Below are 12,420 nucleotides of genomic sequence, written 5' to 3' on the forward strand. Positions count from 1 at the left end.
GGATCTGCTTCAGCAGGGACCTTGTATGTTCCAAGACTTACCGCGGCTGCGTTTGACGGCATGGCGGTTGAACGCCGGATTCTAAAAGAGAAGGGCATTCCTGAGGAAGTTATTCCTACTTTAATTAAAGCCAGGAAAGAAGTGACCGCACAACATTATCACCGCATTTGGAGAAAATATGTTGCGTGGTGTGAGGCCAAGAAGGCTCCAACGGAAGAATTTCAATTGGGTCGATTCTTACATTTCCTGCAAGCAGGATTGTCTATGGGCCTCAAATTGGGGTCCATTAAAGTTCAAATTTCGGCCTTATCAATTTTCTTCCAGAAGGAATTGGCGTCAGTGCCTGAAGTACAAACTTTTGTCAAAGGTGTACTACATATACAACCCCCAATAGTGCCTCCAGTGGCACCGTGGGATTTGAACGTGGTTCTAAATTTTCTCAAATCTCATTGGTTTGAGCCTTTAAAATCGGTAGATTTAAAATACCTTACATGGAAGGTAACCATGCTGTTGGCCCTGGCTTCAGCCAGGAGAGTTTCGGAGTTGGCAGCTTTGTCATACAAAAGCCCATATCTGATATTCCATTCGGACAGGGCAGAATTGAGGACACGTCCTCAATTTCTCCCTAAGGTGGTTTCGGCATTTCACTTGAACCAGCCTATTGTGGTGCCTGCGGCTACTAGCGACTTGGAGGACTCCAAGTTACTGGACGTTGTCAGAGCATTAAAAATATATATTTCAAGGACAGCTGGAGTCAGAAAATCTGACTCGTTGTTTACATTGTATGCACCCAACAAGTTGGGTGCTCCTGCGTCTAAACAGACGATTGCACGTTGGATATGTAGTACAATCCAACTTGCACATTCTGTGGCAGGCCTGCCACAGCCTAAATCTGTAAAGGCCCATTCCACAAGGAAAGTGGGTTCATCCTGGGCGGCTGCCCGAGGAGTCTCGGCATTACAACTTTGCCGAGCAGCTACGTGGTCAGGGGAGAACACGTTTGTAAAATTTTACAAATTTGATACTCTTGCTAAAGAGGACCTGGAGTTCTCTCATTCGGTGCTGCAGAGTCATCCGCACTCTCCCGCCCGTTTGGGAGCTTTGGTATAATCCCCATGGTCCTGACGGAGTCCCAGCATCCACTAGGACGTTAGAGAAAATAAGAATTTACTTACCGATAATTCTATTTCTCATAGTCCGTAGTGGATGCTGGGCGCCCATCCCAAGTGCGGATTGTCTGCAATGCTTGTACATAGTTATTGTTACAAAAATCGGGTTATTACTGTTGTTGTGAGCCATCTGTTCAGAGGCTACTTCGTTTGTGTTATCATACTGTTAACTGGGTTCAGATCACAAGTTGTACGGTGTGATTGGTGTGGCTGGTATGAGTCTTACCCGGGATTCAAGATCCTTCCTTATTGTGTACGCTCGTCCGGGCACAGTACCTAACTGAGGCTTGGAGGAGGGTCATAGGGGGAGGAGCCAGTACGCACCATGTGACCTAAAAGCTTTTTTAGATGTGCCCTGTCTCCTGCGGAGCCCGCTATTCCCCATGGTCCTGACGGAGTCCCAGCATCCACTACGGACTATGAGAAATAGAATTATCGGTAAGTAAATTCTTATTTTTACAGTGAGACCTGCTGGCAACAGGCTCACTGCAACGAGGGACTAAGGGGAGAAGAAGCGAACCTATCTGCTTGCAGCTAGCTTGGGCTTCTTAGGCTACTGGACACCATTAGCTCCAGAGGGATCGACCGCAGGACCCGTCCTTGGTGTTCGTTCCCGGAGCCGCGCCGCCGTCCCCCTTACAGAGCCAGAAGCATGAAGATGGTCCGGAAAATCGGCAGCAGAAGACTTCAGTCTTCACCAAGGTAGCGCACAGCACTGCAGCTGTGCGCCATTGCTCCTCATGCACACTTCACACTCCGGTCACTGAGGGTGCAGGGCGCTGGGGGGGGCGACCTGAGCAGCAATAAAAACACCTTGGCTGGCAAAATAACTACAATATATAGCCCCAGAGGCTATATATGTGGTAATTACCCCTGCCAGAATACAGAAAAAAGCGGGAGAAAAGTCAGCCGAAAAAGGGGCGGAGCTATCTCCCTCGGCACACTGGCGCCATTTTCTCTTCACAGTGTAGCTGGAAGACAGCTCCCCAGGCTCTCCCCTGTAGTTTTCAGGCTCAAGGGGTTAAAAAGAGAGGGGGGGCACTAAATTTAGGCGCAATATTGTATATACAAGCAGCTATTGGGGAAAACTCACTCAGTGATAGTGTTTATCCCTACAGTATATAGCGCTCTGGTGTGTGCTGGCATACTCTCTCTCTGTCTCCCCAAAGGGCTGTGTGGGGTCCTGTCCTCAGTCAGAGCATTCCCTGTGTGTGTGCGCGGTGTGTCGGTACGGCTGTGTCGACATGTTTGATGAGGAGGCTTATGTGGAGGCGGAGCAGATGCTGAAAATGGGATGTCGCCCCCTGTGGGCCGACACCAGAGTGGATGGATAGGTGGAAGGTATTAACCGACAGTGTCAACTCCTTACATAAAAGGCTGGATGACGTAACAGCTATGGGACAGCCGGCTTCTCAGCCCGCGCCTGCCCAGGCGTCTCAAAGGCCATCAGGGGCTCAAAAACGCCCGCTCCCTCAGATGGCAGACACAGATGTCGACACGGAGTCTGACTCCAGTGTCGACGAGGTTGAGACATATACACAATCCACTAGGAACATCCTTTACATGATCTCGGCAATAAAAAATGTGTTACACATTTCTGACATTAACCCAAGTACCACTAAAAAAGGGTTTTATGTGTGGGGAGAAAAAGCAGGCAGTGTTTTGTTCCCCCATCAAATGAGTGAATGAAGTGTGAAAAAGCGTGGGTTCCCCCGATAAGAAACTGGTAATTTCTAAAAAGTTACTGATGGCGTACCCTTTCCCGCCAGAGGATAAGTTACGCTGGGAGATATCCCCTAGGGTGGATAAGGCGCTCACACGTTTGTCAAAAAAGGTGGCACTGCCGTCTTAGGATACGGCCACTTTGAAGGTACCTGCTGATAAATAGCAGGAGGCTATCCTGAAGTCTGTATTTACACACTCAGGTTCTAGACTGAGACCTGCAGATAATGCTGCTGCAGCGTGGTCTGTAACCCTTTCAAACAGGGATACTATTTTGCGAACATAAGACGTCGTCTTATATATGAGGGATGCACAGAGGGATATTTTACCGGCTGGCATCCAGAATTATTGCAATGTCCATTCTGTCAGGAGGGTATTAGAGACCCGACACTGGACAGGTGATGCTGACTTTAAAAGGCACATAGAGCCTTATAAGGGTGAGGAATTGTTTGGGGATGGTCTCTGGGACCTCGTATCCACAGCAATAGCTGGGATGAAAATTTTTTACCTCAGGTTTCCTCACAGCCTAAGAAAAGCACTGTATTATCAGGTATAGTCCTTTCGGCTTCAGAAAAGCAAGCGGGTCAAAGGAAAAAGCTGCACCAGTCAGCCAGTTCCCAGAATCAAAATTCTTCCCCCGCTTCCTCTGAGTCCTCCGCATGACGCGGGGGCTCCACAGGCATAGCCAGGTACGGTGGGGGGCCGCCTCAAAAATTTCAGCGATCAGTGGGCTCGCTCACAGGTGGATCCCTGGATCCTTCAAGTAGTATCTCAGGGGTACAAGCTGGAATTCGAGGCGTCTCCCCCCCGCCGTTTCCTCAAATCTGCCTTGCCGACAACTCCCTCAGGCAGGGAGGCTGTGCTAGAGGCAATTCACAAGCTGTATTCCCAGCAGGTGATAGTCAAGGTGCCCCTACTTCAACAAGGACGGGGTTAATATTCCACACTGGTTGTGGTACCGAAACCGGACGGCTCGGTGAGACCCAATTTAAATTTGAAATCCTTGAACACATACATTAAAAAAATTCAAGTTCAAGATGGAATCGCTCAGGGCGGTTATTGCAAGCCTGGAGGAGGGGGATTACATGGTATCCCTGGACATCAAGGATGCTTACCTACATGTCCCCATTTACCATCCTCATCAGGAGTACCTCAGATTTGTGGTACAGGATTGCCATTACCAATTCCAAACACTGCCGTTTGGACTGTCCACGGCACCGAGGGTCTTTACCAAGGTAATGGCAGAAATGATGATACTCCTTCGAAAAAAGGGAGTTTTAATTATCCCGTACTTGGACGATCTCCTTATAAAGGCGAGGTCCAAGGAGCAGTTGTTGGTCGGAGTAGCACTATCTCGGGAAGTGCTACATCAGCACGGATGGATTCTATACGTTCCAATGTCACAGCTGGTTCCTACCACATGCCTATTGTTCCTGGGGATGGTTCTGGACACAGAACAGAAAAAAGTATTTCTCCTGCAGGAAAAAGCCAAGGAGCTGTCATCTCTAGTCAGAGACCTCCTGAAACCAAAACAGGTATCTGTGCATCACTGCACACGAGTCCTGGGAAAAATGGTAGCTTCTTACGAAGAAAAATTCCATTCGGCAGGTTCCATACAAGAACCTTTTAGTGGGACCTCTTGAACAAGTGGTCGGGATCGCATCTTCAGATGCATCGGCTGATACCCTGGTCCTTGGAGACAGGGTTATCTCTACTGTGGTGGCTGCAGAGTGCTCATCTTCAAGAGGGCCGCAGATTCGGCATACAGGACTGGGTCCTGGTAACCACGGATGCCAGCCTTCGAGGCTGGGGGGGCAGTCACACAGGGAAGAAACTTCCAAGGACTTTGGTCAAGTCAGGAGTCGTCCCTACACATAAATATTCTGGAACTGAGGGCCATTTACAATGCCCTAAGTCTGGCAAGGCCTCTGCTTCAAAACCAGCCGGTACTGATCCAATCAGACAACATCACGGTAGTCGCCCATGTAAACCGACAGGGCGGCACAAGAAGCAGGATGGCGATGGCAGAAGCCACAAGGATTCTCCGATGGGCGGAAAATCACGTCTTAGCACTGTCAGCAGTGTTCATTCCGGGAGTGGACAACTGGGAAGCAGACTTCCTCAGCAGACACGACCGACACCCGGGAGAGTGGGGACTTCATCCAGAAGTCTTTCAACTGTTGGTAAACCGTTGGGAAAGGCCACAGGTGGACATGATGGCGTCCCGCCTAAACAAAAAACTAGATATTGCGCCAGGTCAAGGGACCCTCAGGCAATAGCTGTGGACGCTCTAGTGACACCGTGGGTGTACCAGTCGGTTATGTATTCCCTCCTCTGCCTCTCATACCAAAGGTACTGAGAATAATAAGAAAACGAGGAGGAAGAACGATACTCGTGGTTCCGGATGGGCCAAGAAGAGCTTGGTACCCAGAACTTACAGAAATAATATCAGAGGACCCATGGCCTCTACCGCTCAGATAGGATCTGCTACAGCAGGGGCCCTGTCTGTTCCAAGACTTACCGCGGCTGCGTTGGACGGCATGGCGGTTGAATTCCAGATCCTACAGCAAAAGGGCATTCCGGAGGAAGTCATTCCTACGCTGATAAAAGCCAGGAAAGAAGTAACCGCAAACCATTATCACCGCATTTGGCGAAAATATGTTGCGTGGTGTGAGGCCAGGAAGGCCCCAACAGAGGAATTTCAGCTGGGTCGTTTTCTGCACTTCCTACAGTCGGGAGTGACTATGGGCCTAAAATTGGGTTTCATTAAGGTCCAGATTTCGGCTCTGTCGATTTTCTTCCAGAAAGAACTGGCTTCACTGCCTGAAGTTCAGACTTTTGTAAAGGGAGTGCTACATATTCAGCCCCCTTTTGTGCCTCCTTTGGCACCGTGGGATCTCAACGTGGTGTTGAGTTTCCTGAAATCACATTGGTTTGAGCCACTTAAAACTGTGGATTTGAAATATCTCACGTGGAAAGTGGTCATGTTATTGGCCTTGGCTTCGGCCAGGCGTGTGTCAGAATTGGCGGCTTTGTTATGTAAAAGCCCTTATCTGATTTTCCATATGGATAGGGCAGAATTGAGGACTCGTCCCCAGTTTCTCCCTAAGGTGGTATCAGCTTTTCACTTGAACCAACCTATTGTAGTGCCTGCGGCTACTAGGGACTTGGAAGATTCCAAGCTACTGGACGTAGTCAGGGCCTTAAAAATGTATATTTCCAGGACGGCTGGAGTCAGGAAAACGGACTCTTTTTTTTATCCTGTAGGCACCCAACAAAATAGGTGCTCCTGCTTCTAAGCAGACTATTGCTCGCTGAATTTGTAGCACAATTCAGCTGGAGCATTCTGCGGCTGGATTGCCGCATCCTAAATCAGTAACAGCCCATTCCACGAGGAAAGTGGGCTCATCTTGGGTGGCTGCCCGAGGGGTCTCGGCTTTACAACTTTGCCGAGCTGCAACTTGGTCAGGGGCAAACACGTTTGCTAAATTCTACAAATTTGATACCCTGGCTGAGGAGGACCTTGAGTTCTCTCATTCGGTACTGCAGAGTCATCCGCACTCTCCCGCCCGTTTGGGAGCTTTGGTATAATCCCCATGGTCCTTACGGAGTTCCCAGCATCCACTAGGACGTCAGAGAAAATAAGATTTTACTCACCGGTAAATCTATTTCTCGTAGTCCGTAGTGGATGCTGGGCGCCCATCCCAAGTGCGGATTGTCTGCAATACTTGTATATAGTTATTGCCTAACTAAAGGGTTATTGTTGAGCCATCTGTTGAGAGGCTCAGTTATATTTCATACTGTTAACTGGGTATAGTATCACGAGTTATACGGTGTGATTGGTGTGGCTGGTATGAGTCCTACCCGGGATTCAAAATCCTTCCTTATTGTGTCAGCTCTTCCGGGCACAGTATCCTAACTGAGGTCTGGAGGAGGGGCATAGAGGGAGGAGCCAGTGCACACCAGATAGTACCTAATCTTTCTTTCAGAGTGCCCAGTCTCCTGCGGAGCCCGTCTATTCCCCATGGTCCTTACGGAGTGCCCAGCATCCACTACGGACTACGAGAAATAGATTTACCGGTGAGTGAAATCTTATTATATATATATATATATATATATATATATATATATATATATATATATATATATATATAGCCTGGCTAACCTGTGGCTTTTCAGCTGTTGTAAAACTATAAATCCCAGCATGCTTTGCAGTTTTGCTATTAGGGAATACTGAATACTGGCATGCTTGGATGTGTAGTTGCACAACAGCTGGAGAGCCACGGGTGCCTGCTCCTATATATTTGTTGATGCCTATTCTAGTTCTCATAGTTTCCTTGTTTGCTTCTAGGATTACTTCAAGTCTTTACTTGGGCCAAGTACAATATTAAAATCAATTGAAGAAGCTGAAAAACTTTCAAATAGCCTGAAAAACCGGTAAGTGTGATTTTTGTGTTGACTAGTAAGTGAGATAATGTGTATGTATTACATAATGTAGAAACTCTCTCATTTTATTAGATATGAGGAAGCTGAAGTCAGAAAGAGACTCGAAGAAAGAGACAAGGAAGAAGAACAGAAGAAAAGGGAAGAAAAAGCTATCCCAAAAGAAATACCTGAAGATATTTCTGCACAAAGTGATAACTTAACGGTAATGTTTCTCATGTACCGGAATGCAGCGTGTGAAATAACTGTCCACCACTTCCCAGCTGAGGGAGATCAGTTACTTTTAACCTGCTCTTGTATTACCTCCTAATAATGTATAGACAAACCACCTGTTTTGGAATAAAAAGGGAAATGAGATGGGGTTTGGGGTGGGTTTTGGGAGAGTACTTATTTCAGGGGAGATGAATAGAGGTGAAAGAAAAAATGCTGATGCACACTCTAATCACTAAGAACACGTATATAGTAAAAATAATTTTGATAAAATCTTAAATTAACGTGGAGTGTAAATGAAGTTCTTAGCACACATTTGGCCAAGTATGTGGGACCATCCACCGCATCCAGGTGAACTTCATTAGATGGGTCCCTAACATCTCTAATACTAACAAATTTTCTCTTACGTCCTAGAGGATGCTGGGGTCCACATTAGTAGCATGGGGTATAGACGGGTCCACCAGGAGCCATTGGCACTTTAAGAGTTTGAGAGTGTGGGCTGGCTCCTGCCTCTATGCCCCTCCTGCCAGACTCAGTTTAGAAAATGTGCCCAGAGGAGCCGGTTACAGCTAGGGGAGCTCTACAGAGCTTCTTTAAAAAAAAAAAAAAAAAAAAAAAAAAAACTTTACTAAAGAGTTTATTATTTTACAGCAGGGATGGGGAACCTTCGGCCCTCCAGCTGTTGTTGAACTACACATCCCAGCATGGCCAAATAGCAAAACTGTAGCAAGGCATGCTGGTATGTGTAGTTCAACAACAGCTGGAGGGCCGTAGGTTCCCCATCCCTGTTTTACAGGGAGGCTGCTGGCAACAGCCTCCCTGCTTCGTGGGACTAAGGGGAGGAGTAGTGTCCACCCTGCGGGGGCTGAGCCACTATCTCCGCTGATAGGACACTGAGCTCCTGAGGGGATAGATCGTTCCCCGCCACAGGGGATCGCTCACCCCAGCAGCATGCCGCACGCCACTCCCTTACAGAGCTGAAGATCAGTGGCGAGTGAGTCACCAACTCCCCCTAGCAAGCGGGGGGCCGGTGTGAAGATGGCGGCAACAGGGTAGGAGCGCAGTACTAACTGCGCTCCCGCGGCTCAGCGGTACATAGTGCGGCGCTGTGAGGGGCGCCCTGAGCCAGCGCCTGAACCCTGCACTGGTCAGCAAGCTTGTCGGGGTCCGTGGATCTCAGCCAGCATTTTACCTCAGGCCAGTATAATCCTTGTGAAGACCGGAATGACAGCGCCATTTTGGGGGTGGAGCTTCTCCTCAGAGCGGACCCAGCAGCGTTCAGCACCATTTTCCTGCCTGCACAGTGCTGTCCAGGAAGAGCAAGTACCTCCACAGCAACTCCAGCTATCTCTCACGGTACCAGGGGGTTGTAGAAGGGGAGGGGAGGGGGGGGGGGGGGGGGGAGTGGAAGGCTGCATTAAGACTGTGTAACCTATTAAGGTGCACAGTCAGCGCTAGTGGGGATCTCCCTTTACATTAAAAGCGCTGTGTGTGGGTTGGCTCCAATCTCTGTCTCTTGCCATTCTTGGGGGGTGCAACTCTGTCTGTCCTCCCCTGTGTGTGTGTGGAGTGTCTGTGGTCTCCATTAAGCAATGTCCAGGGACTCTGTGTCATATGCTGCAGAGGATATGTCCTCTCAGGATGATCCCATTCAATGTAATCAGGATTGCACTGGTTTAGCACAGATACCAGCAAGGGAGCCTGAGTGGTTATCCTCTATCAAATCTATGATTTCTCAGATTTCAAATAGGGTTGCACAAAATGAATCTGCAACTCAGGCTTTACAGAACTCTATTGCAGTCTGGCCCAGTTCTGGTACCTCAGGGCTCCCCGCTGTATATTCACATAAACGTGCTCTTGTGCAGATCATGCAGGATGATACGGATACCGATTCTGACACTGCAGACAGTGATGGGGATGTGTTGCGGGGTGCAGCATCTCTTGCTAAAGGGGTGCAGTTGATGATAGTTGTTGAATATTGCTGATACAACACCCGAGCAGGTTGAGGAGGCTCACTGAAAATAATAAAGCCTCGCTAACCTTCCCTGCGTCAAAGGAATTAAATGCTATTTTGAAAAGGCTTGGGAAAACCCGGATAAAAAATTCCAGTTAGCTAAAAGGGTTCTGGTGGCATTTCCTTTCCCGGTAGAGGATAGGAAAAAATGGGAAAACCCACCTATTGTTGACACGTCAGTATCCAGACTCTAAAAAAAGCTGGTTTTACCTGTTCCAGGATATGCCGCCTTGAAGGAGCCGGCTGATCGTAAAATTGATAATACGCTCAAATCCATGTACACGGCTTCTGGGGCAATACTACGTCCCACTATTGCCAGTGCTTGGATTGAAGACTTGGATACTATGGAGAAATGTGACGTTGAATTGTTTTTACGTAACATTCAGGATTCGGCAGGATTTCTGGTAGAATCCATGAAAGACCTTGGTTCCATGGCTGCGGAAATTTCTTCCATGTCTGTATCAGCTCGTCGAGGACTGTGGTTGCGCCAGTGGTCTGCCGGCGTGGAATCCAGGAGAAGTGTGGAAAACCTACCCTACACAGGTCAGGCTCTCTTCGGGGAAGCGTTAGATGCGTGGATCTCCACGGCTATGGCTGGTAAGTCACCTTTTCTTCCCTCAGCTACACCTACACCGAAAAAAACCTTTTCTTCAGCTACATCACAGCCCTTTTGGTCTACCAAGCCCAGAAAGGTCAAGCCGTCCAACACCTTCTTTCGGGGAGGTCGGCCCAAGTCCAAGAAACCTGCGGCAGCAGGTTCCCAGGAACAGAAACCTGATTCAGGTACACCAAAGTCCTCCGCATGACTGTGGTCTGCACGCACCGGAGGTGGGGCCGGTTGGAGCGAGACTCGGGCATTTCAGTCACGTCTGGGTGTCATCCGGCCTGGACCCCTGGGTGCAAGATATTGTGTCTCGGGTACAGGCTTGAATTTTTCAAATCAGGCTTGCCAGCTTTGCTGGCAGACAGGACTGTCCTGCAAGAAGCAGTCCAGAAGTTGGTGGAGGCACAGGTCATTGTGCCAGTACCACCTCATGTGCAAAACAAAGGTTACTATTCGAACCTTTTTGTGGTACGGAAACCGCATGGTTCGGTCAGGCCCATTCTAAACTTAAAACCACTAAAGCCCTTTCTGATGAAGTTCAAGTTCAAAATGGAGTCTCTAAGGGTAGTGATATCAGGTCTGGAGGATGGGGAATACCTGGTATCCCTGGATATCAGGGATGCGTACCTCCACATTCCGATTTGGCTGCCGCATCAAGCTTATCTTTGATTCGCACTGTTGGACTGTCATTTTCAGTGCAGGCCCTACCAATTGGCCTCTCCACAGCACCGAGGGTATTCGCCAAGGTGATGGTGGAAATGATGATTCTCCTCCGCAGACAGGGGATGAACATAATTCCATATCTGGATGATCTGTTGATAAAGGCATCGTCCAAGGAGAAGCTGTTACGGTCGATAGCTCTCACAACCCAGCTTCTCAGGGAGCATGGTTGGATCCTGAATCTTCCAAAATCTCTTTTGGAACCAACCAGGAGGTTGTCCTTTCTGGGAATGATCCTCGACACGGAGGTACAGAGTGTGTTTCTTCCAGGGGAAAAAGCGTCCGTGCTTCAAACGATGGTCCGGGATGTCCTGAAGCCAACCCGGATGTCTGTTCATCAGTGCATTCGCCTTCTGGGAAAGATGGTGGCCTCTTATGAGGCCCTGCAGTAAGGGAGGTTTCACACTCGGTCCTTACAACTGGGTCACCTGGACAAGTAGTCGGGATCCCATCTACACATGCACCAGAGAATACGTCTGTCACCAAAGGCCAGGATTTCACTCCTCTGGTGGCTGCAACTGCCTCACCTTCTGGAGGGCCGCAGAATCGGGATTCAGGACTGGATCCTTCTAACCACGGATGCAAGTCTCCGGGGCTGGGGCGCAGTCACTCAAGGGGAAACCTTCCAAGGAAGGTGGTCAAGTCTGGAAGCCGGCCTGCCGATAAACATTCTGGAACTAATAGCCGTCTACAACGGTTTTCTCCAAGCGGCCCATCTTCTGAGAAATCGGGCTGTTCAAGTGCAGTCGGACAATGTGACAACAGTGGCTTACATAAACTGACAGGGCGGAACGAAGAGCACAGCTGCAATGTTAGAGGTAACAAGAATCATCCTCTGGGCAGAAAAACACGCGTTGGCGCTGTCCGCAATCTTCATTCCGGGAGTAGACAACTGGGAAGCAGACTTCCTCAGCAGACACGATCTCCATCCAGGGGAGTGTGGTCTCTATCCGGAGGTGTTCAAGGAGGTAACAGATCTTTGGGGCGTACCCCAGATGGACATGATGGCCTCTCGTCTCAACAAGAAGCTTCGGCGGTATTGTTACAGGTCGAGGGACCCGCAAGCAGTGGCGGTGGATGCCTTAGTGACTCCGGAGGTGTTCCAGTCAGTGTACGTGTTTCCTCCACTTCCACTCATCCCAAGAGTTCTAAAGCTCATAAGGAGAATAAGGGTTCAATCGATCCTCATTGCTCCAGACTGGCCAAGAAGGGCTTGGTACGCGGATCTTCTGAATCTACTGCAAGAAGAGCCAAGGCCTCTTCCTCTTCAGGAGGACCTGCTGCAGCGGGGGCCTTTCGCCTATCAAGACTTACCATGGCTACGCTTGACTGCATGGAGGTTGAACGCCTGATACTAGCTCGAAAGGGCATTCCGAACAAGGTTATTCCTACCCTGATACAGGCTAGAAAAGGAGTAACGTCTAAACATTACCATCGAATTTGGAAAAAATATGTATCTTGGTGTGACTCCAAGAAATTTTCTGCTGTGTAGTTTCAACTGGGACGGTTTCTCCTCTTCCTACAAGCCGGTGTGGATA

At 48.9% G+C, this 12,420-nt stretch overlaps 1 protein-coding gene across 2 annotated transcripts in view; it reads left to right on the forward strand.

Annotated features, from left to right (window-relative positions):
• The window catches only part of USP8 (ubiquitin specific peptidase 8), a 205,715-nt gene that overhangs the window by 43,770 nt on the left and 149,525 nt on the right, over window positions 1-12,420 (forward strand). For both annotated transcript variants that reach the window (XM_063925992.1, XM_063925993.1), the window contains 2 exons: window positions 7,243-7,328; window positions 7,410-7,539. In XM_063925992.1, coding sequence (XP_063782062.1) covers window positions 7,243-7,328; window positions 7,410-7,539 — 216 coding nt within the window. The remainder of the gene's footprint in view (window positions 1-7,242; window positions 7,329-7,409; window positions 7,540-12,420) is intronic.

The sequence above is a fragment of the Pseudophryne corroboree genome, chromosome 6, assembly GCF_028390025.1.
Source record: "Pseudophryne corroboree isolate aPseCor3 chromosome 6, aPseCor3.hap2, whole genome shotgun sequence".
In the NCBI taxonomy this organism is placed as follows: Eukaryota; Metazoa; Chordata; class Amphibia; order Anura; family Myobatrachidae; genus Pseudophryne; species Pseudophryne corroboree.